Source organism: Dendrobates tinctorius, unplaced genomic scaffold (assembly GCF_039654945.1).
Source record: "Dendrobates tinctorius isolate UK_male_01 unplaced genomic scaffold, ASM3965494v1 ptg000003l, whole genome shotgun sequence".
NCBI classification, from domain to species: Eukaryota; Metazoa; Chordata; class Amphibia; order Anura; family Dendrobatidae; genus Dendrobates; species Dendrobates tinctorius.
In genome coordinates, this window is record NW_027361671.1 from 101,854,687 (window position 1) to 101,877,271 (window position 22,585).

Sequence of the window (22,585 nt, forward strand, 5' to 3'; positions counted from 1 at the left end):
ACAAAAGGTAAATTTTATTTATACATCAATACCTGACACACAAAACAGCAAAAAAAATTAAAAACAGATTAAAAGATGCAAAAAATTGCAATCATCTCAAATCATGAAATAATGATATGATGATACTCCCACAGCAGAAAAACCCCACATAGCAATAGTGACATTGGGTAAATATCAAACAAGCCACCTCAACATATTGAATATCACAAACAATGTATGTAAAATAGTGTAGTCCTACATAGACCAAAAGGTCTGTGTATGTGAGGTGTAAAAAGCCGCTATTCACAGCACCATATGAGCCAAAAAAGAGTTAACAGGGAAAGGAAAAAGCCCACACAATTGTTCAATACCTGACCCAAAAAAGGAAAACTTATAGACCCTGTAGATGCACAGGGACCAGACGATATTCAGCATAAAGATATATAATGCCAGAAAATGCTGGAAGCAGCTGGTGGGGTAAGGGAGTGGGGGGAGCAAGGCCCCACGCGTATCGCCACACGCTGTGTGGCTTCTTCAGGGAAGGATAAAGCGCTGTAGGAATGTATGTGCTATATATATATATATATATATATATATATATATATATATATATATATATATATATATATATATATATATATATATATATATATATATATATATATATAGTAAAAAACATATAGCCAGCTCACCATAAAGGAGCTCCTCTTAATGCAATAGTCGGTGTTCACCTTATATTCTGCACGGATCCAGGCAGGGAGTATGCCCCAACAAATAGAAATATAAGAGAATTGGGATCCAGCAAAAAGATGAAAGTTCACCAGAATTATAAAATCTTCTTCTTTATTTATCCATTAAACCATATAAAAAATATATGAGGAACTCCAAACAATTGGTAACATTCCAGCAAGGGACTACATGTTTCAGCACTATGTGCCTTCTTCACGGTCCTATTCCATCTTTTTGCTGGATCCCAATTCTTATATATATACTGCACTATATATATATATATATATATATATATATATATATATATATATATATATATATAATATATATATTGCAGTCACACATGATTCATAATTAACAAAATCAAAGACTGATCCTAACCCATGAGGCAGATAGACGCTGCATGGCCGCGGCCATCTTGTCAGTGTTACTCACAGAACAATAAAGCTTGTTGAAAATCAATGATATCACCGGGCAAGATAAACTCCTGCGCAAACGAAACAGGGGAGACAAACAGAACGCATGCGCCAAAGTATGCCAGACATAGTATGGTGAATGGTATCACCGAGCATGATCAATGCCTGCTCAATGAAAGCAAATAAACCAACACCGCGTGTATAGCCAGAGTATGTCAGGCATGATTTTGTACATTGCTAACTTGATCAAATATTTAAGCAGCAAATACGGTATAATGTCGCTATCAAATAGAAGGCGCCCGCACAAATAAGGCACCTGAAATAAGTGCATACATTCAAGATGTAATATATTGAGTGATGTGAAATATAATATGAAGCAAAGGAGCTAAATGTGACATTAGTCAACCCATTACCATGATAAAGCGCAACTGAGATATTTAATGAAACTCCTATAAGGCGCATACAAAGAAGGCTCTTATCTGGAAAAAAGCAAAAATAGGCTGAACGCATATGTAATCGCGTGAAATGTGTATAAAATCCAACAAATATATACTGTCCGTCCATATATTAGTCCAATTTCTCCTGTTATCCTTGGTAAAATAAAGAAAAAAGGACCTGAAGTAATTTTTTTGTGAAAAAAAGTTAAATGTTCATTTTTATAACCCCTTCATGACAGCCAATACGTATTTTTACTGACCTGAGCTATAAGGGAATATCATCCCCATACAGGTGACAATCCAGCAGCTGTTGGCTGTCCAATATAGCTGACAACTTGCTGTATCAGAAATGATCGATGTTGGCACCATCCACATCTGTTTAACCCCTTAGTTGCTGCTGTCAAAAGTGACTACATCAAATAAATGGTTAATAGATTGTGGGGGCTTGCACTTTAATCTAATTGACACACCGAGATCATGATTGTGTGGTCCTGATGTTTTCCATAGCAGTTCATGGCCAAATAGCGGCCTTAGAGTCTCCTGGCTATGGCGGTCAGTTCAGAAGTTAGCGACATTTAGGTGGTAAACAAACACTTTTTTTCATTCCGGCTATGCCACTTTGCATTAATTCCTGAAAATCACCTGAAGGGTTAATAAACTACCTGACAGCAGTTTTCAATATGTCAGGGGGTGCAGTTTTTAAAATGGTATTATGTTTGGGGTCTTCCAATATATGGCACCCCTAAAGTCACTTCAAACTTGGATAGGTCCCTCAAAAAAATAAATTTTGTAAATTTCCTTGAAAAAATTATTGCTACATTTTTAAACCTCCTAAAAGGCTAACAAAATAAATTAGCGTTTTAAAAATGGTGCTGATGTAAAGCAGGCATGAGGGAAATGTTATTTATTAATGTTTTTCTCAGGGCTGTGGAGTCGGTAAGCCACAGTTGCGACTCCGACTCCTGGATTTTATCAGGCTCCGACTCCGGCTCCGACTCCGGCTCCGACTCTGACTCCTTCATAAATGGCCAATTCATAACAACAAATTTACTGTTGTAAAATATTAAACATCGTGCTTATTCAGTTTCTCACCATCATATAAGTAATCAGACCACTTAGAGCAAAAACTACATTTATTAGAATACAATTAGAATATAGCAAATAACTTTTATAAACTTTTATAAACTGTAAGTAAATATGCAATAAACACTTTTATGCAGTTAATAAGAAGAAATCTATAAATTTGTCCTCAGAAAAAGTATTGCCTCTGTCAGATCCTCCTTCATGGATGCCCTCAAATCTGATCTAATTATTTTGAGAGCAGAGAACAACCTCTCTACACTAACTTGTGTTGGTGGCAAAGCAGTAACCACTCGGGCAACATCTCTGACAATGTCAGGATACAGAGGAATCGCTTGTTGCACTGTTATTTTTGATGAACGGTCAAATTTCTCAATTTCTTTTAGTGCACATGAAAAATTCTGCTGAAATGTACTGGCTGTGTTCCTTGATGGGGATGACTCCTCTTCTATGCGGGAACGCTTTGCACGGTCCTTGTGATCCAAATATTTTTCGAAATTATATTCTTCATCAGTTGATGATGAGGGTGAAGATGTGGCAGGACGACCAAATTCTTCTTGTTCCTCCTGACTGTTCTGCAACCCTTTCATCCTTACTGCTATTTCAAACAGAGCTTCTTTTCCTTTACTTAGCTGTTGATCATCTAGAAGAATCCGATGCATTGGGTCTACATAAACAGCTGCCAAAAGAATGTTATTTTGTAATAGTAGCTCCTCTCTCCGTTTCATTGATGTAGCAATGCCACTTGCAATTAACCCTCCTCTTTGGGACAGGCGAAACATCACGTTCTTCCACTCCTTTAAGAAAATACCTGGAGTTAAGTCCTCTGCGTGTAATTTTTTAGTCACTGTAAATGGGTGCTCTAGCAATTTTTCCAGCTCAGTCACCTGATTCCACTGACTTTCATTTAGCGTCAGTTGAGGGTTAGCCATGTCTACAAGAAAGGTTTTCAGTTCAACCAAGCGCTGAATCATTAAGTAAGTACTGCCCCATCGTGTGGCTTGATCAATAATTGCCCCTTTTCCAGCACGTCTCTTCAAAATTGAGTCAACTTTAGGGGTTCTGGCAACAGTAGCCAATTTTCTCACCTTGCCAATCAGTGCAGCAGCATGTCCTTCTTGCAGACTGTCTCTTATAGCCAGCTGTAGCGTATGCACAACACATCGCATGTGATGAATGAAAGAACATATTGACACAGTTTCAACAAAATCATCTAAACTATCATGTTGCTGTTCATCTGAAGCAACTTCAGTTTGCTCCTCAGTTACAATACTGTGTTCCTCTATTTCAAACATTTCTGTGTCTGTGGACCCAGAATGTTCTTTTAGCTGCTGGTCACCATCATTACTCTCATTCATTAGCTTAATAGTACTTATCATATTTGAAGCATTGTCAGTTACGACAGAACGAACTTGCTCTTTTTTAAGTTCATAGTCTTGCAGAACCTTTTCCACCAAGACCTGGAGAAACTCACTGGTGTGATGAGCTTTGGTGTCTTTTACTGCCAATGTCTTGGTAACTATTTCATTTTTGTCACAAACAAATCGGACATTGATGGCAAAATAGTTCACTCTGTGACGTGTGCAGGCATCCATTTTAAGAAACAGAAAGCGTCTCTTGAGAATTTTTTTAAGTTCTTCCTTTTGTTTAAAAGCTTCTTCGATTACTAATTTTCTAATACTCTCTCTCTCCAGAGAAACACCAAGCTTGCGGGCCATTTCCCCATTCAGACACATAAAAGCTGGTCATGAAAATAATGAAATAGGCACACTATCCTTTACAACAAGCTCTATGATCTGTTTTTTAAATGTATCTACTGTCATTGTCACAGTAACTTTGTCACTGACAAAATATCTTGCAACTGATGGCTGCAAAGTTCTCTGCTCCTTTGTTTGGCTGGAAGAGCTGGGCACTGGTTCATTGGTTTGGATGCAGTCTTTCTCATCCACTGCTTTCAGTACTTCTGGATGAAAGCGCTGTAAATGTCTCTTTAGATTAGAAGCTCTGGTAGGAGCATTTTTATCTTTGCCTGAATATGCACTCATCTTGGCTTCACAGCATTTGTTTTCGTCTGGATCATTTGTCATACACTGACAGACATAATGTTTTCTATCTTGAGTGATGGTGAAATGTTCAAATACAGCTGATTTAATGTGATGCTTCTTTGACATTCTCAGGTTTTTAATTCTGCATTCACAATCCAAATGACAATTGTTTTTCCTAAAAACAATTGTACAAAATTATTGCCAGGTCGTACAACTGATATAGTGGTCAGTAATACTGTTATTATTCCTCATGTACTCACAGTTAACTGATGCAAAGTTTGTTGAAAGGATAATACTTCTTACAGTCCTCCTCTTCTGAGTAGCAGGCAGCTGTGAGATGGTTGGAAGACGCACACCTAGTATGATCTAGTCTAGAGGAGGAGCTTTACTACTAAGAATTTGCAACACATTTTCACTTTCAGTTTCATACATTGTAAGTAGGGGGGTTGGGGCAGCATGAGGTTAACCAAGTATAAGATTAGATAAGGGCAGTGGAGAACAGTGACACACAAGAAGTAAGAAATGTCTCTATCTCCAGCAGAACTGCTTATCACTGTTGTTCATAGTTTGATAGAACATATATATTTGAGTAACATTTATAAAATTCATATGAAAGTTCAATTATGAAATATTAATACATTTTTTTTAAAGCTGGAGTCGGTACATTTCTTCCGACTCCAACCAAAACTAACTCCGACTCCACGACTCCGACTCCACAGCCCTGGTTTTTCTGTGGTATGACTATCTGGATTAAAGAGGTAATCATTCACAGTTTGAAAATTGCAATTTTTTTTACATTTTTGTCAAGTTTCTGTTATTTTTATAAATAATCACAAAATATATCAATCTAAATTTACCACTATCATAAATTATAATGTGCCACGAAAAAACAGTCTCAAAATAACTTTGGAATGCTTCAACAAATCCCAGTTATTACCACATAAAGTGACTTTGGTGAGAATTTAAAATATTGGCCCGGTCACTAAGGGGTTTTAAACATTCAAAAAATTCCTGTGAAGCACCTGAAGGGTTAATAAACTTCTTGAATGTGGTTTTGAGCACCTTGAGGGGTGCACTTTTTAGAATGGTGTCACTTTTGGGTATTTTCTATCATATAGACTCCTCAAAGTGACTTGAAATGTGATGTAGTCCGTAAAAATAAAATGGTGTTGCAAAAATGAGAAATCGCTGGTCAATTTTTAACCCTTATAACTTCCTAACAAAAAAAAATTTTGGTTCCAAAATTGTGCTGATGTAAAGTAGACATGTGGGAAATGTTACTTATAATTGTGATTCAAGGGCATAAAAATTCAAAGTTGGAAAATTGTGAAATTTTCCCCAAATTTCCGTTTTTTTCACAAATAAACGCAAGCTATATGAATTAAATTTTACCACTAACATGAAGTACAATATGTCACAAGAAAACAATGTCAGAATCACCGGGATCCATGGAAGCGTTTCAGAGTTATGACCTCATAAAGGGACAGTGGTCAGAATTGTACAAATTGGCCCGGTCATGAACATGCAAACCACCCTTGGGGATAAAGGGGTTAAACACTTCCTGCATTATCACATACATGGATGCCAAAGGGGGGGGCTGTGCCCCTTGCGATGATTTTATGGAGAACATCTGTGATTGACAACCTCCCTCCAATGCTAATGGCTGGCATCAGGAAATCCTCTAAAACTGGCAATTTAACGAAATCTGCAGTGCAGATAATGCAGATCATTGAGCTATCAAAGGGAATGAGCTTTGTTTGTCATGTCACTGTCAGCCTGGCATTGCAGTCTCCTTGGCTAAATGCTTTATCCAGTCTGCCGGGGGCCAAAAAGGGGTCCCCAGAGCTTACTAATGTAGGTCCCTACGCCTAAGGAATGCTACAGTCTTATTTTACATGCACAGGGTGCAATATAATTTCACCTAGAAATTTGACATTAGATTTCAGTAAAAAATAAAAATCTTGCTTTGAGTTTTTTTTCATATATTTTTCTCACCTAATTTGCTTTACAGTGCGTTCAATGTCGTTGCAAGCAGAGAAGCGAAAGAAACTGAAATCTTATTTTAAATGATTCTGGGAATGTTTTGAGAAGTCTGTGAAACTGCAAGGGTTAATTTTTGACATATTTATGTAATGTAAATTAAAATATTTCTGAAATGAAAAACTGAATTATTGAAATGCTAAAAAAAAGAGGATTAGAGACATTTGTTATGTCAATGATATCATTCATTTTTAATGTTTTACATCTGTGCAACAAAGGCTCATTATCAAATTCGATTGTTCTTCTCCATGGTAGGAGCAGAGCCATAAAATGACATGTAGTAGTAGACCCATTACTTGTCAGACTACAGCTGTGCCTGATGGACCCCTCTGATGTGTGATTCCAGCTGATGGGAGTAAAGGCCCCGTCACACATAGGGATCTCGCTGCTGAGTCACAAGTTTTGTGACACCACAGCGATCTCACCAGCGAGATTGCTGTGTGTGACAGCGATCAGCGACCGGCCCCCCTGCCGGTATCGCTGATCGCTCTTGGAAACCTCTGGACATTTCTTCCATCGCTGGTCTCCCGCTGGCCAGCACGCATCGCTGCGTGTGACAGGCGGGAGACCAACGATCAGCTGGTAACTAACGTACACATCGGGTATCCAAGGGACGTTCGTCCCTTAGAAACCCAATGTGTACGTTGGTTACCAGCGCGCTGATGCAGGGAGCTGGTAACTAACTTACACATCGGGTATCTAAGTGACGCACGTCCCTTAAATACCGGATGTGTACCTTAGCTACCAGCTCCCTGCATCAGCGCGCTGGTTACTAACGTACACAGCGACGCCGCGCACTCGGCGTCGCTGTGTTTATCACTGGTGAAGCTGTCTGTTTGGCAGCTCACCAGCGATCATGTAGCGACTCACCAGCGATCCTGACACGTTGAGATCGTTGTCGGGATCGCTGGTGAGTCGCTATGTGTGACTCCAGCTTAATTGTGGAGTGTCGGATGGACGAGCAGTATTTACTCCTCTTGTGTAGGAAGGATTTCTGATGAGACGTTTTTTATTGATTCACTAGCTGAAATCTTTTGTTTGCTTTTGAAAAGGTGCATATGTTCAACGGCAAGTCCAGACGTGGACCAAGCAGTATAGATCTAGTGAGACCCATGCAATCCCATCTATGGAAAGACTTATTGAATGGCTCCCACATCATGTACCACCCAACCAGATCACCACTGTTGTACATGGAGATTTTAGGTAATGCTTAAAATGAATGGGAATAATAACTTTAATGGCTAATTCTGTCTTTGTAACAACTCAAGAGAAGACATTAATGATAGATTTGTTATTATTTATTTCTGACAACTCTAGATTGGATAACTTAATCTTCCATTCGGAGAAGGTGGAAGTTCTTGGTGTTCTGGACTGGGAGCTGTCTACTCTGGGGGATCCCTTGTCAGATCTTGCTTACAACTGTATGGTTTATTATTTTCCGCCAGACCTCCCTATTCAGAAAGGTAAGTTTGGATGCCACATATATCATCATACAGTTTTGTTTTCTTTTGTTTGTTTTTAGCTTTTCTGTTGCAAAGTAAAATGTAGGTATGCAGTTTTCTTTCTTCTGTATAATATGTTTTATTTCTCCCTAATTGCTAATTCTACTCCTTTCATTGCCATGGATAACTATGATGTAGTAATGACATCATGAGTCTCCAGTTGTAAAGTAGGATGCTGGGAGGACATGATTTGTGTCCTCCCGGTATTGCGCAATATGTAGATCACTACTAAGAGTGATCTAATGCTAGTATGCTTTTGAGCACTTTCTTGTTGGGTCTACATACAGAGGAATCCAGGGATAACAAGGATCTATCTTCAGATCCAGAGCAATAAGTAACCAAAACTAATTAAAATATATAATGAAATTAATTTACTAAAATAGGAAAAAAAATTGCCCCTAATGTTAGACTAACTACCTATACCATAAGTGGCTTCCTTCTTGCCATAGACACTTGATGCATGGGTATCATACACAGCTGTAATAGTGCATTCATGTCATGTAAAATATTAATGTGGGTGCTGAGCTAGAATAGGTGAAGTTTTGTTGTGGACGTTCAGACGTTGGGCTGCCTTGATCCTGGAAGGATCACAAGTTATCACAACAAAAAAATTCCAGTGTTAATTAAATATAACATTTTCTAATTCTAGGTTTAAAAAATTGTGATCTGAAAGCATTAGGCATTCCCAGTGCAGAAGAATACTTTGAGTGGTACTGCGATAACATGGGAATCCCTAAGGTGGAGAATCGGTATTTCTACATGGCTTTTTCCTGTTTCCGAATTGCAGCGATCCTGCAAGGTGTATATAAGCGGTCTCTCACAGGTACGACACAGACAGTGGATTACTGCCATTGACTATCGTGATTTGTCTTCTCTGTTCTTACTATTAATAGAATGAATAGCACAGTAGTTATTTCATCATTACACACATTTCCTATGGCCTTACAAGTGTGTATACAATGTTATATAGTTGTGGAATGATAACTTTAGTAACTGGTATATTCCAATGGGAATCATTATTAATATTCTTAGCCGCTCGACATGTCTGGTGATCTTTGGACTCATTCAGATATTAGTGAGTTTTATCAGTTTACTCCTTTTGGTCAATGTCAGTTTTTTCCATCAACGTTTGGTCGGCGTTTCATCAGTGTTTTTCAGATTTTTAAAAATAAATATTTTTGGAGGTTTCTCAATCTTTTCATATTAAAGAGTCTGTGAAAAACGTACAGCCAACAGATTTTATTTTTATGGATGAATAGACTTGCATTTGTGAGTTTGATCTAAGACTCGGATCAAAATTTGACATGTTGCCATGCTTTTGGGTGGACTGCTCGGTCCGCAAAAATACACTTGTGAAGAGCTCCAAAAAAAAAATATAGTAAATGCGTTCTGTCTGTGAAAACCACAGATGCAACTTGTCTGAGAAAAAATGGTGTCTGAGGGGCGTGTCCTAGCAGGCCATGTGAGAGGACGCTCAGGAGGGAGCTCCCGCTGCCATTGAGAGATTAATCCTGTGCCTGTTTTATTGCCTGCCCTAAATCAAGTGCTGACTGCTGCCTGAAGGTCCCGGGACCGGAGAAATGCTGGTCGGGTGGTCTGCAGAGGGAGAGATGACTAGATGGAGGCAGCGAGATGCGGGTGGAGGAGAGGCAGGAGCAATCCAAGATGGCGCCGCGGCCAGGGAGGAAGCTGCAAAAGCTAACGCCGCATGTCAGAAGCGCATGGCGGCCGCTGCAAAGCTCCAGCAGTTCGCATGGCTGGAAGCTGTGAAGGAGGCAGAAACACCGGGGGAGATAGATCGGAGGAGGTGACTTCTAAAGATGAGACTGAGGTACAGAAGGGGGCAGGGGGAAGCAATATGGCTGTGATGACAGAGGCACAGAATGAAGAGATGCTGGGAAGGGAGCCGACACTGAGGGATGTCTTTAACTTAGTCTCCTCATGTAAGCAGACCCTGCAGGAGGTAAAAGGTGAAATAGCTCACATAAAGCTCTGCAGAAGGTGGATAAGTGCATGAGTGCAGTAGAGGAGAGGGTGAGCACTGTAGAAGACCATGTAGTAAAGCTGCAAAAAGCGGAGAAAAAGTTTGCTCAGGCACTGTCGGAACTGGTTGCTAAAAATGAGGACCTTGAAAACAGGTCCAGAAGGAATAACCTCCGTATTGTGGGTCTGTCGGAAAAAACAAGGGAGAAATCCCACTGAGTTTATTGAATGTTGGCTAAGGGAGAAAATTGGAGCTGAGATGCTGACAAAAGTTTTTGCTGTGGAAAGGGCTCACAGGGTCCCTCTACAACCCCTTGCCCCGGATGCTAACCCCCGTACTATGCTTGCTAAAATACTGAACTACAGAGTCAGAGACATTATTCTCAGGAGGGCCATGGAAATGGAGGATCTAACTGTCGACGGACAGAGGATTGCCATTTATCCGGATTATTCTGCTGCGGTCCAAAAACAGAGACTGAAATTTACTGGGGTCAAGAGACGTTTGAGAGAGCTGGGGGTACTTCATGCTGTTCCCGGAGAGGCTGCGGCTGGTAGCCTTTGAAAAAGTCCAGTTTTCTCCTTCGTCTCATTGGGGGACACAGAGACTGTGGTGTGTGCTTCTGCCGTCTGGAGGCTGACACTAAGTATACAAAAAAAGAGTTAGCTCCTCCGCCGCATACACCCTCGCCCCCAGACCGGGCGTAACTCAGTTTTTTGCTTAGTGTCTGATGGAGGCACACGCAGTCTGGAGCTCCAGACTAGATTTTTTTTTTTTTTTCTTTTCTATGAAGATAAGACAGGGGCGACGGATCCTATAGAGAGGGTCCGATCTCCCCAAATCATCAACGGGCGACCACGTGTGAGTAACCCTCCACGTTTTTTCTCTCCCGCACCGAGGGACACATCTGGGACTTTTCCCCAGACAACCATTTTTCTTTTTTATTTTGTAAAGAGGCGGCAACGCATCCTGATAAGAGGATTCGGTTTCCCCATCGACCCCAACGGGCGAGCACGTGTGAGTGATCCTCCACGTTGTTCTCTCCTGCAACGTGGGAATGCTTTATGCCCCTACCACCCCTAGGTAGTGAGACCAGGGGTGGAGTTGGAGGCGCAGGTGAGCCAAGGGATTGAAGCGGGGGCGGAGAGCGGTGCAGTAGCCTCCCCCTCCCTGCCCAGGGATGGGGTTGAGAAGCACCTCAAGAGAGCCCCCTCGGCGGCCCGGCTCACCTTTGTTAATAGGAAGACCGGGACCGGGTAGTCCGCCTCTCACCCGGCGCTGCCCCCAGTGGGTAACGCCGCACGCGGAATACGGCCAGAGCCCCGCGGGCGGACGCGGCCCCCGCTGTATGGGGAGATCCGGGAGTGCCGCGCGAGGCCCCGCCCGCTGACTTCCGGGGGTAGCCGGAAGCCCCGCCCTCTAACTTCCGGGGGCGGAGAGCGGCGGGCGCACACAGTTACCGGGGAGCTCCCGCCCCCTCCCTTGAACGCCGCACGTGGAGTGCGGCCAGAGCGCGGGCGGCCGCGGTCCCCGCTGTATGGGGAGGTCCGGAGTCCGCGCGCCCGCCCGCCGACTTCCGGAGTAGCAGAAGCCCCGCCCACTAACTTCCGGGGGCGGAGAGCGGCGGGCGCGCACAGTTACCGGGGACCTCCCGCCCCCCTCCTTGCATTTCCTCGCCGAAGTGGGGCCGGAAGCCGCCGCCTATCTCCCGGAGTGCGAGTGCCCCGGCGAGTAACGCCGCACGCCCCGTGGAAGAGACGCAAGGTGGGACATTACCGGTGGGTGAGTGCAACCCCGTTTTCGAGTGCCGCACTAGTAGTCAAGGAAGGGGTTATCCTCCTCCTTCTACCCTACCTTGCAATATGTCTGGCAAAGGGAAAGCTCACTCTTTCCTATACGCTGTTTGCGTTTCCTGTGGGGTCAGGCTGCCTAAAGCGCAGCCGGGTAAATTTTGTGAAGCCTGCGAGTTGGAGCGAGCCCAGGAGCCCCCCATTGTTGCAGAGCCCAGAGGTCAGGACCCTCCAGAATGGGCGGTGTCTTTATCACACTCTATGATGTCCCTTACAAGGGCAATTGAGTCTCTCCAAGGCCCAGGCAGGGACAAGGATGGTGGTCTGCCAGCGGAAGACAGCTCGTCCACGTCTCAGGACCCTCCGACCGTTAGAGGCCGCTCCAGCACCAGACAAGCTCATAGCAAGAGAGCTCGTTCCCCGTCGGCCGGACCCTCTGGGGCTTCGGCGGCGGGTATTAGGGTATCTCGTTCCCCGTCGCCGAGCTCAGGAAGCGAGCAGGATGAGGAGGAGGAGGAGGCCTGGAATCCAGAAAGCCTGGGATACCAAGACTCGGTGGACAGCCTCATTGAGGCAGTCAACCAGACATTAGAGATCGAGGACGATGTCTCCACGGCCTCAGGTCACAAGGTCTCCTTCAAAAAGACCAGGCGACCGCATAGAAGGTTTGCCACGCATCCGGAGTTCGAGGAGCTAGTCCAGAAACATAGGGAACACCCGGATAAGCGTTTTGCAATGCAAAAAGCGCTGCAAGCTAAGTATCCGTTTCCTCCTGAACTCCATAAGGGATGGGTGGAGTCGCCAGTAGTGGATCCACCGGTATCACGTTTAGCGTCAAGATCGCTATTGTCGATATCCAGCGGTTCTTCTATCAAGGACCCAACTGATCGCCTTATAGAGGGGCTTGCCCGCTCGGTGTATGAGGCAGCGGGGTCGGCCCTAGCCCCCTCCTTTGCGGCTACTTGGGTGGCTAAGGCCATGGTTTCATGGGCGGACGCTCTGCAGAATGCCCTCCATGACAGAGATCTGCCTGCGGAGGTCTTGGAGGTGACAAATCAGTTCTTAGGGGCAAGTGATTTTCTCGTCAGCGCCTCTCTGGACGCGGTCGAGTGTTCTGCTTTGGCAGCAGCAAATGCTATCGCCGTTAGGCGAGCATTATGGCTGAGATTGTGGAAAGCGGATTCTATCTCCAAAAAATCCTTGACCTCATTGCCTTTTCAGGGCAATCGGTTGTTCGGTGAGAAGCTTGATAAGCTTATCTCAGAAGCCACAGGGGGGAGGAGTAGTTTCCTCCCGCAGCAGAGGACTTGGCCAGCGTTCAGGCAGACACAGAGGCGTTTTCGGCCCTTTCGTAACCCCTGGAGGGGGACTTCGGCCAGAGCATCCACCTCCGCAAATGATGGTCAGATTAAGGAAAGGCAAACCTCTTACAGAGCCAATCCGCTGGGTAGAGGCCGAGGCAGTTTGCCCAGAACAAGGGGGGCCAGATCCCAAAAGCCTCCAGCAAAATGACTCGAGGCGCTTCGTACCTACGGACGACAGAGTGGGCGGACGCCTACTAAGGTTCAGCCACGTTTGGGTCGCAGTGGCACGCGACGCTTGGGTGGCAGAATTGATATCGTCCGGGTACAAGATAGAGTTTCTCGGACTCCCGCCACGGCGATTCTTCCATTCCCGGCTTTCCGGAACAGAATCGCAGGCGGAGGGTTTGTTACAGGCCATAATGACGCTACAGCACAACGGGGTCATTGTCCCAGTGCCGAAAAGCGAAGAGACACAAGGTTTTTACTCCAACCTGTTTTCGGTCCCCAAAAAAGATGGGACAGTAAGGCCAGTATTAGATCTAAAAATCCTGAACAAATTCATCAGAGTCAGGCGGTTCCGGATGGAATCCCTCCGTTCGGTCATTGCAGCCATGGATCCAGGGGAGTTCCTGGCCTCGATCGATGTGCAGGATGCATATCTGCACGTTCCAATTTTTCCTCCACACCAGAGGTTCCTGCGTTTTGCGATCGGAGGGCGACATTTTCAATTTGTTGCTCTGCCCTTCGGTCTGGCCACTGCTCCCAGAGTCTTTACGAAGATAATGGCGGTGGTTATGGCCATCCTGCATGCTCGGGGCATAACGGTACTACCTTACCTGGACGACCTTTTGGTAAAGGGGCCGTCGTTTCAGGCGTGCCAGGAGAATGTCAGTATCACGCTGGATACCCTGGCCCGTCTAGGCTGGTTGATCAATCGGAACAAGTCGTCCTTGGTTCCAGCCCAGAGAATCATATTCCTAGGCATGGTTTTCAACACTTCCCGGGGGCTGGTGATCCTCCCTCAGGACAAGGCGCGAAAGATCAAACAGGGGGTACGGAACCTTCTACAGCCAGGCTCCAGATCCATCCGGTACGGCATGAGTGTGTTGGGCAGAATGGTGGCGGCGATGGAGGCAATCCCGTTTGCCCAGTTCCATCTCCGTCCGCTTCAGCATGCGCTTTTGTCAGCATGGGACCGAAGGCTGCTATCCCTCAGTCATCGGTGCACTTTGTCTCCGCTGGTCCGACGATCACTCCGATGGTGGACTCGCGACTCGTCTCTGGTCCAGGGGAAACCCTTTCCCCCGGAACAGTGGTTGGTGGTGACGACCGATGCAAGCCTGCAGGGTTGGGGAGCAGTTTTCCAGAGTCACACAGCCCAGGGGCGGTGGTCCATTCAGGAGATAATTCTCCCGATCAACATTCTGGAGATACGGGCAATACGATTGGCCCTGCAACATTTTCAGTGTTTCCTGAGACACCGGCCGGTGCGCATTCAGTCGGACAATGCTACAGCAGTAGCATATGTCAACCATCAAGGGGGCACGCGCAGCCATGCGCGAGGTTGGGCTGGTACTGCGTTGGGCCGAAAAGAACCACGTGGTAATTTCAGCGGTGCACATTCCGGGAGTCGAAAACTGGGCGGCAGATTTTCTCAGCCGACAGGGGGTCGCGGCAGGGGAATGGTCCCTGCACCCCGAGGTTTTTCAACAGATCTGCCAACGGTGGGGGACACCAGACGTGGACCTTATGGCATCCAGAGAGAACGCCAAAGTACAAAGGTTCGTCGCTCGATCCCTCGACCCGCAGGCGATCGCAGCAGACGCTCTGGTGCTTCCATGGAGCCAGTTTCGTCTCCCGTACTTGTTCCCCCCGCTACCTCTGCTTCCAAGAGTCATCAGAAAGTTAAGGAGGGAGAGGGTTCCAGCAATTCTGCTAGCCCCAGACTGGCCTCGGAGGGCCTGGTATGCAGATCTGGTTCAGCTAGTGGTGGACGTACCCTGGCGTCTTCCAGATCGGCCGGACTTGCTGTCCCAGGGGCCGATCTACCATCCGAACTTAGGGGCCCTGTGTTTGACGGCGTGGCCATTGAATCTTGGCTGTTAACACAGGCAGGATTCAGGCGCGAGGTGGTGGCCACGATGGTGAGTGCCCGTAAGCCTTCCTTGGCGAAAGTATATCATCGGACTTGGGAAGTTTTTTCCGTTGGTGTAGGGATCGCGGAGTGGCTCCTCTGGATTTTTCAATCCCCAACGTACTGGCTTTTTTGCAGGCAGGGCTGGACGCAGGATTGGCTCCGAGTTCGCTCAGAACGCAAATCTCGGCCCTGTCGGTCCTTTTTCAACGAAAGGTCGCTTCGGTCTGGCAGGTTAAGACGTTTATGCAGGGGGTCGCACATTTAGTACCCCCCTATAAGGCGCCGACGGAATCATGGGACCTGAACTTGGTGCTCAGGGCCCTTCAGGAGCCTCCCTTCGAACCGTTACAAGAAGTCTCCTTACCTTACCTGTCCAGGAAGGTCGTTTTTCTGGTAGCTATTACGTCTATTAGGCGGGTTTCGGAATTGGCGGCTTTATCTTGTAAACCGCCGTTCCTGACTTTTTATAAGGATAAGGTAGTTTTAAGGCCAGCTCCTCCCTTCTTGCCGAAGGTTGTCTCTGCATTCCATATCAACGAAGACATTGTCTTACCCTCGTTTTGCCCGGCACCGGTGCACAGGGTAGAAAAGGCTTTGCACACCCTGGATCTGGTAAGAGCTCTTAGGAGGTATGTGACAAGGACAGCACCTTTCCGCCGGACAGACTCTCTATTCGTGATCCCAGAAGGGCGGCGGAAGGGGCTTGCTGCGTCCAAAGCGACTTTGGCCAGATGGGTTCGCCTGACGATCCAAGAATCTTATGAAATCAGTGGCACGCCGGTTCCGGCAGGGATCAAGGCACACTCGGCTCGAGCAGTGGGTGCCTCATGGGCACTGCGACACCAAGCTTCAGCGGAACAGGTGTGCAAAGCAGCTACCTGGTCCAGTTTGCATACGTTTGTCAAACATTATAACGTACATACCCAGGCATCCTCGGATGCAAGCCTGGGAAGAAAGATTCTCCAGGCAGCAGTTGCGCACCTCTAATCAGGGGCGCAAAATAGCATGGATTGGGTGAGCTAAGATCCCGCCCAGGGACTGCTTTAGAACGTCCCACAGTCTCTGTGTCCCCCAATGAGACGAAGGAGAAACATGGATTTTTGTGAGTACTCACCGTAAAATCCTTTTCTCCGAGACGCTCATTGGGGGACACAGCACCCACCCTACTAGCCAGTTGGTTTTTGCTTATTTTAAGTTATACAAATCCTTATGTAAGGATCAGGGTGGTCCCTTTTCCAGATGTATAATTTCTTGCCTGAATTTAAGGCGCGTTCTCCTACTGCTTATGCACTAAACTGAGTTACGCCCGGTCTGGGGGCGAGGGTGTATGCGGCGGAGGAGGAGCTAACTCTTTTTTTGTATACTTAGTGTCAGCCTCCAGATGGCAGAAGCACACACCACAGTCTCTGTGTCCCCCAATGAGCGTCTCGGAGAAAAGGATTTTACGGTGAGTACTCACAAAAATCCATGTTTTTCTTACACCAGAGGACGCTACCCAGTGGATCGACATTAATGCTGAAAAGCTACAAGCTAAAGGTGACTGAGCACCTGTGTTAGTTAGGGTGTGAGTTGTTTTCCATGCCTGGAATGGGAGAATGAGTTTTTTTGATACATGCTCCCTTTTGGCATTGTTTTCAGATTTTGGAATCTTCGGTCTGTCTAATTACAGGCTCTTTTTGATGTTGTTGTTATATACAGTATGGGAGGAGATGGAGATCTGATATGGAGTGCTGCGGCGACGCACTGTAATTTCTCTCCAATGTGAAATGTTTTGGTAGTTTTGCAGCAATGGAACAGAGTTGTGGTTTCGGTGGTGGCGGGAGGGGAAAGTCGAATAAAGAGAGTGTGTGTATTGTCAGAGGAGCCCCGCTCTCAGTGAGAGGAAGATATTATAGTTTTAGGGAGTTTAGGGGGGGAGGGTCTGGAAGACTGCTTGTATGGGAGAGAGGGGTTGATTTACAGTATATTAAGTGGTGTTTATGGGGGACAATATTAAAGTTCTGAGCTGGAATGTAAGAGTCTTGGCTGATAGGACCAGGAGGGCGGCTGTGCTTCAGTATGTTCGAGACCAGAGGGTTTCGTTGATATGTTTACTCGAGACGCACTTAGATTGAGAGAGAGTGGATATGTTGAAAAGGAATTAGATACAGAAGGCTTATCACTCTACCTTCTCTACGTACTCTAGGGGGGTGTCAGTCTTAAATTCCATGGGGACAAGGTACGAGGAAATGGAAGTGCATGTTGATGTGGATGGACAATATGTGGTAGTGATATGTAAAATGTTGGGGTGCTGTTGTGCGTTGCCGCCATGTATATCCCGCCCCCATATTCAAGTAGGAAAATCAGAGAAGTGATGGAACTGACCGGAGGTGGGTTATGCCTCTTCTGGTTATTGGGGATCTCAATAACATATATGATGATTTTTGGGACGAAAACAATAACGCTCAACATAGGACACAGAGTCATGTCACCTCATTTGGCACATATATACAGGGGATGGGGTTGGTTGATTTGTGGAGGGTGAGACATATTGGGGAAAGGGGGTACTCATGTTACTCACCGGCACACGACACCCTGTCTAGAATAGACATGGCTTTGGGAAATGAGATGGTGGATTCAATGGTGAAAGAGGTGAGGTATCTGCCTAGGGCAGTCACGGATCACTGCCCAGTTGAGGTAGAGTTGCGGTCAGCGGAGACACTGGTTGGGCGCAGGGGAAAGTGGAAAATTCACTCTAACTGGTTGAATAGCCTTGATCTAGAGGGAATACAACGGGAGGTGGTGGAGTATTTTACCATTAATGAGGGAAGCGTTGAGATGTCTATTGTCTGGGATGCTATGAAGGCGTATCTAAGAGGGTTATTATTTAGAGATATTAGTAGGTGTAAGGCAAAGACAAAGCAGTTGGAGAAGGAAGCGACAGAGAGGTTAAAGGAAGCTGAGGACGAAATGGTGACTCTCAACACGGTGGAGGCTAGAAATAGAATGAAGGTTGCACAAAAGAATGTAGAAAAAATCTTCCTGGATCAAGCCGAAAGGAGAAGGGAATTCGAGCAGCTGGCTTTTTATCAGGATGGAGAGAGAGTGGGACACATGTTGTCGCTGTTGGCTTCGGCCCAGAGGGGGTACCTCACACGTGCATTCTCTGTACGCGGGAGATGGCACTAGGGTGTCGGAAAGTGCGCACATCTTGAATGTTTTCACTGAATTTTATACAGATCTGTACTCCTCTCGGGGGGGAGCGTCGGTTGAGGACACTGTGGCATTTTTAGAGGAGATTAAACTTCCTAGACTAGAGATTGAAGATAGGCAATGTCTGGAGGCTCCACTGATGAGGAGCTGAGCAGGGCCCTGGGGTCAATGACGAAAGGAAAAGCACCTGGGACGGACGGGCTTCCAGTGGATATTTTTAAAGGGATGGAAGAGGTGTTAATACCAAGACTTAGGGCTGTGTTGGAGGATGCTAGAAGTAATGGGATCTTGCCTATGAGAGAAGCTATAATAGTTGTTATCCCAAAGGAAGATAAGGATCTTCAGATGCCAGAATCATATAGACCGATTTCACTGCTCACAACGGATGTAAAGCTCCTGGCCAAGGTGTTGGCGATTAGGCTGTCGGGTGTTATTTCTAAATTAATACACCCAGACCAGTCCGGATTCATGCCTGATGGGTCTACGGCTGTCAACCTGAGAAGGCTTTTCATGAATATGCAGTTGCAAGCCGATAACTCTGGCTAGAGGGTGGTTGCATCGCTGGATGCCCATAAGGCATTTGACAGTGTGGAGTGGAGGTCCTGCTTCATTTGGGATTTGTACCGCAATTCATATCTTGGGTTCGGTTAATTTATAAGCAGCCACTGGCTATAACAAGAGTGAATGGAATGCTATCACACACTGTAGAACTCCACAGAGGGACAAGGCAGGGGTGTTCGCTCTCCCCTCTTTAGTTTGCGCTGGCAGTGGAACCATTGGCCGCCAAAATTCGACAATCAAGGGAGGTTTCCGGGTTCAGATACGGCCTGTTAGAGGAAAAAATTGCGCTATACGCGGATGATGTCGTGCTTTTTCTAAGTAAGCCACAAACATCTCTGGGTGATGCCATAAAACTTATTGAAGGGTTTGGGAGGATGTCAGGATTGGTGATCAACTGGGGTAAATCCAATTTGTTTTCAATAGACGGCACAATGGAGGGTTTATGGAGAACAGTAGAGGAGAGCAGGCTTAAAGTAGTAGATCAATTTAAGTATTTAGGAATATGGGTATCGCTGCCAATCACAGATTATTTACATAAAAACCTGACCCTCTTGTTAGGTGCTCTCAAGGCGAAAATAGGAGCTTGGATTAAGTTGCATTTGTCGGTAGTGTGCCGGGTTAATTTAATTAAAATGATTCTGATGCCCAAAATATTGTATATCCTGCATAATGCACCTGTCTGGATATCTCAGGGGAAATTTAGACAAATACACGTCTTGTTCAGGTTATTGGTGTGGGGGAAGCAACACCCTCGTATTAGATTGGAAACCCTTCAACGCCCTAAGGATGGGGGGGGCCTGACATTGCGTAATCCTGAAATATACTTCCTAGCGGCCAAGTGCCAGCACTTGAGGGGGAAGGCGCTTGAGGCGACTTCTGGCGGGATACAACACATTTTGGAAAAACTGACAAATCTGTGTCCAGTGGTACAATGTTTGGAAGATGGCTCACTGGGGGTGTTTGGGAAACAATTCCCCACATTATCTCTGATACATAAACTCTGGAGGAGGGTTAAACAAATTCGGGGGGGTTACTGGCCTTACCCGTTTCTCACCAATTTGGGATAATAATAACCTACCAGAATTCAGATCCATGGGGGAATGGCAGGCTAGAGGGATCCAATTTGTTTTCCAGATTGTGGACCCACAGGGACTGAAATCCTTTTCTCAGCTACAATCGTAATTTGGGCTCAGAGCTTCAGGTGGGTTCCAGTATGCACGGATGAAGCATGCATTCATAGCTCAGAATAAGAGTAGCCATCTTGAAATTCAGGGGGATATTGTGTTGGAGTATGTATGCAGGAAAGGGTCTACAAGTGGGGTTATATCCTCTTTGTATGGAGATTTGTTACATACTTTCCTATTGAAATTCCCAATTGGCGCCAGGGCCAAGTGGGAGGGTGAGTTGGGCCCCTTGGAGGATGAGAGATGGGAATCCGCTCTGGGGTGGATCACAAAATTGTCGCTGAGTGAACCATATAGATTGTCTCAGCTCTATATAACAGGGCTGTGGAGTCGGTAAGCCACAGTTGCGACTCCGACTCCTGGATTTTATCAGGCTCCGACTCCGGCTCCGACTCCTTCATAAATGGCCAATTCATAACAACAAATTTACTGTTGTAAAATATTAAACATCGTGCTTATTCAGTTTCTCACCATCATATAAGTAATCAGACCACTTAGAGCAAAAACTACATTTATTAGAATACAATTAGAATATAGCAAATAACTTTTATACACTTTTCTAAACTGTAAGTAAATATGCAATAAACACTTTTATGCAGTTAATAAGAAGAAATCTATAAATTTGTCCTCAGAAAAAGTATTGCCTCTGTCAGATCCTCCTTCATGGATGCCCTCAAATCTGATCTAATTATTTTGAGAGCAGAGAACAACCTCTCTACACTAACTTGTGTTGGTGGCAAAGCAGTAACCACTCGGGCAACATCTCTGACAATGTCAGGATACAGAGGAATCGCTTGTTGCACTGTTATTTTTGATGAACGGTCAAATTTCTCAATTTCTTTTAGTGCACATGAAAAATTCTGCTGAAATGTACTGGCTGTGTTCCTTGATGAGGATGACTCTTCTTCTATGCGGGAACGCTTTGCACGGTCCTTGTGATCTAAATATTTTTCGAAATTAAATTCTTCATCAGTTGATGATGAGGGTGAAGATGTGGCAGGATGACCAAATTCTTCTTGTTACTCCTGACTGTTCTGCAACCCTTTCATCCTTACTGCTATTTCAAACAGAGCTTCTTTTCCTTTACTTAGCTGTTGATCATCTAGAAGAATCCGATGCATTGGGTCTACATAAACAGCTGCCAAAAGAATGTTATTTTGTAATAGTAGCTCCTCTCTCCGTTTCATTGATGTAGCAATGCCACTTGCAATTAACCCTCCTCTTTGGGACAGGCGAAACATCAGGTTCTTCCACTCCTTTAAGAAAATACCTGGAGTTAAGTCCTCTGCTTGTAATTTTTTAGTCACTGTAAATGGGTGCTCTAGCAATTTTTCCAGCTCAGTCACCTGATTCCACTGACTTTCATTTAGCGTCAGTTGAGGGTTAGCCATGTCTACAAGAAAGGTTTTCAGTTCAACCAAGCGCTGAATCATTAAGCAAGTACTGCCCCATCGTGTGGCTTGATCAATAATTGCCCCTTTTCCAGCACGTCTCTTCAAAATTGAGTCAACTTTAGGGGTTCTAGCAACAGTAGCCAATTTTCTCCCCTTGCCAATCAGTGCAGCAGCATGTCCTTCTTGCAGACTGTCTCTTATAGCCAGCTGTAGCGTATGCACAACACAGCGCATGTGATGAATGAAAGAACATATTGACACAGTTTCAACAAGATCATCTAAACTATCATGTTGCTGTTCATCTGAAGCAACTTCAGTTTGCTCCTCAGTTACAATACTGTGTTCCTCTATTTCAAACATTTCTGTGTCTGTGGACCCAGAATGTTCTTTTAGCTGCTGGTCACCATCATTACTCTCATTCATTAGCTTAATAGTACTTATCATATTTGAAGCATTGTCAGTTACGACAGAAAGAACGTGCTCTTTTTTAAGTTCATAGTCTTGCAGAACCTTTTCCACCAAGACCTGGAGAAACTCACTGGTGTGATGAGCTTTGGTGTCTTTTACTGCCAATGTCTTGGTAACTATTTCATTTTTGTCACAAACAAATCGGAAATTGATGGCAAAATAGTTCACTCTGTGACGTGTGCAGGCATCCATTTTAAGAAACAGAAAGCGTCCCTTGAGAGTTTTTTTAAGTTCTTCCTTTTGTTTAAAAGCTTCTTCGATTACTAATTTTCTAATACTCTCTCTCTCCAGAGAAACACCAAGCTTGCGGGCCATTTCCCCATTCAGACACACAAAAGCTGGTCGT

At 45.1% G+C, this 22,585-nt stretch overlaps 1 protein-coding gene across 5 annotated transcripts in view; it reads left to right on the forward strand.

The window, feature by feature from the left end:
• The window catches only part of ACAD10 (acyl-CoA dehydrogenase family member 10), a 122,223-nt gene that overhangs the window by 30,397 nt on the left and 69,241 nt on the right, over window positions 1–22,585 (forward strand). For all 5 annotated transcript variants that reach the window (XR_012227960.1, XM_073565056.1, XM_073565163.1 and 2 more), the window contains exons 10-12: window positions 7,779–7,929; window positions 8,044–8,189; window positions 8,878–9,051. Coding sequence is in view for 4 of the 5 variants with exons in the window: in XM_073565056.1 (XP_073421157.1) it covers window positions 7,779–7,929; window positions 8,044–8,189; window positions 8,878–9,051 (471 nt within the window). In the remaining variant the exon portion in view is untranslated. The remainder of the gene's footprint in view (window positions 1–7,778; window positions 7,930–8,043; window positions 8,190–8,877; window positions 9,052–22,585) is intronic.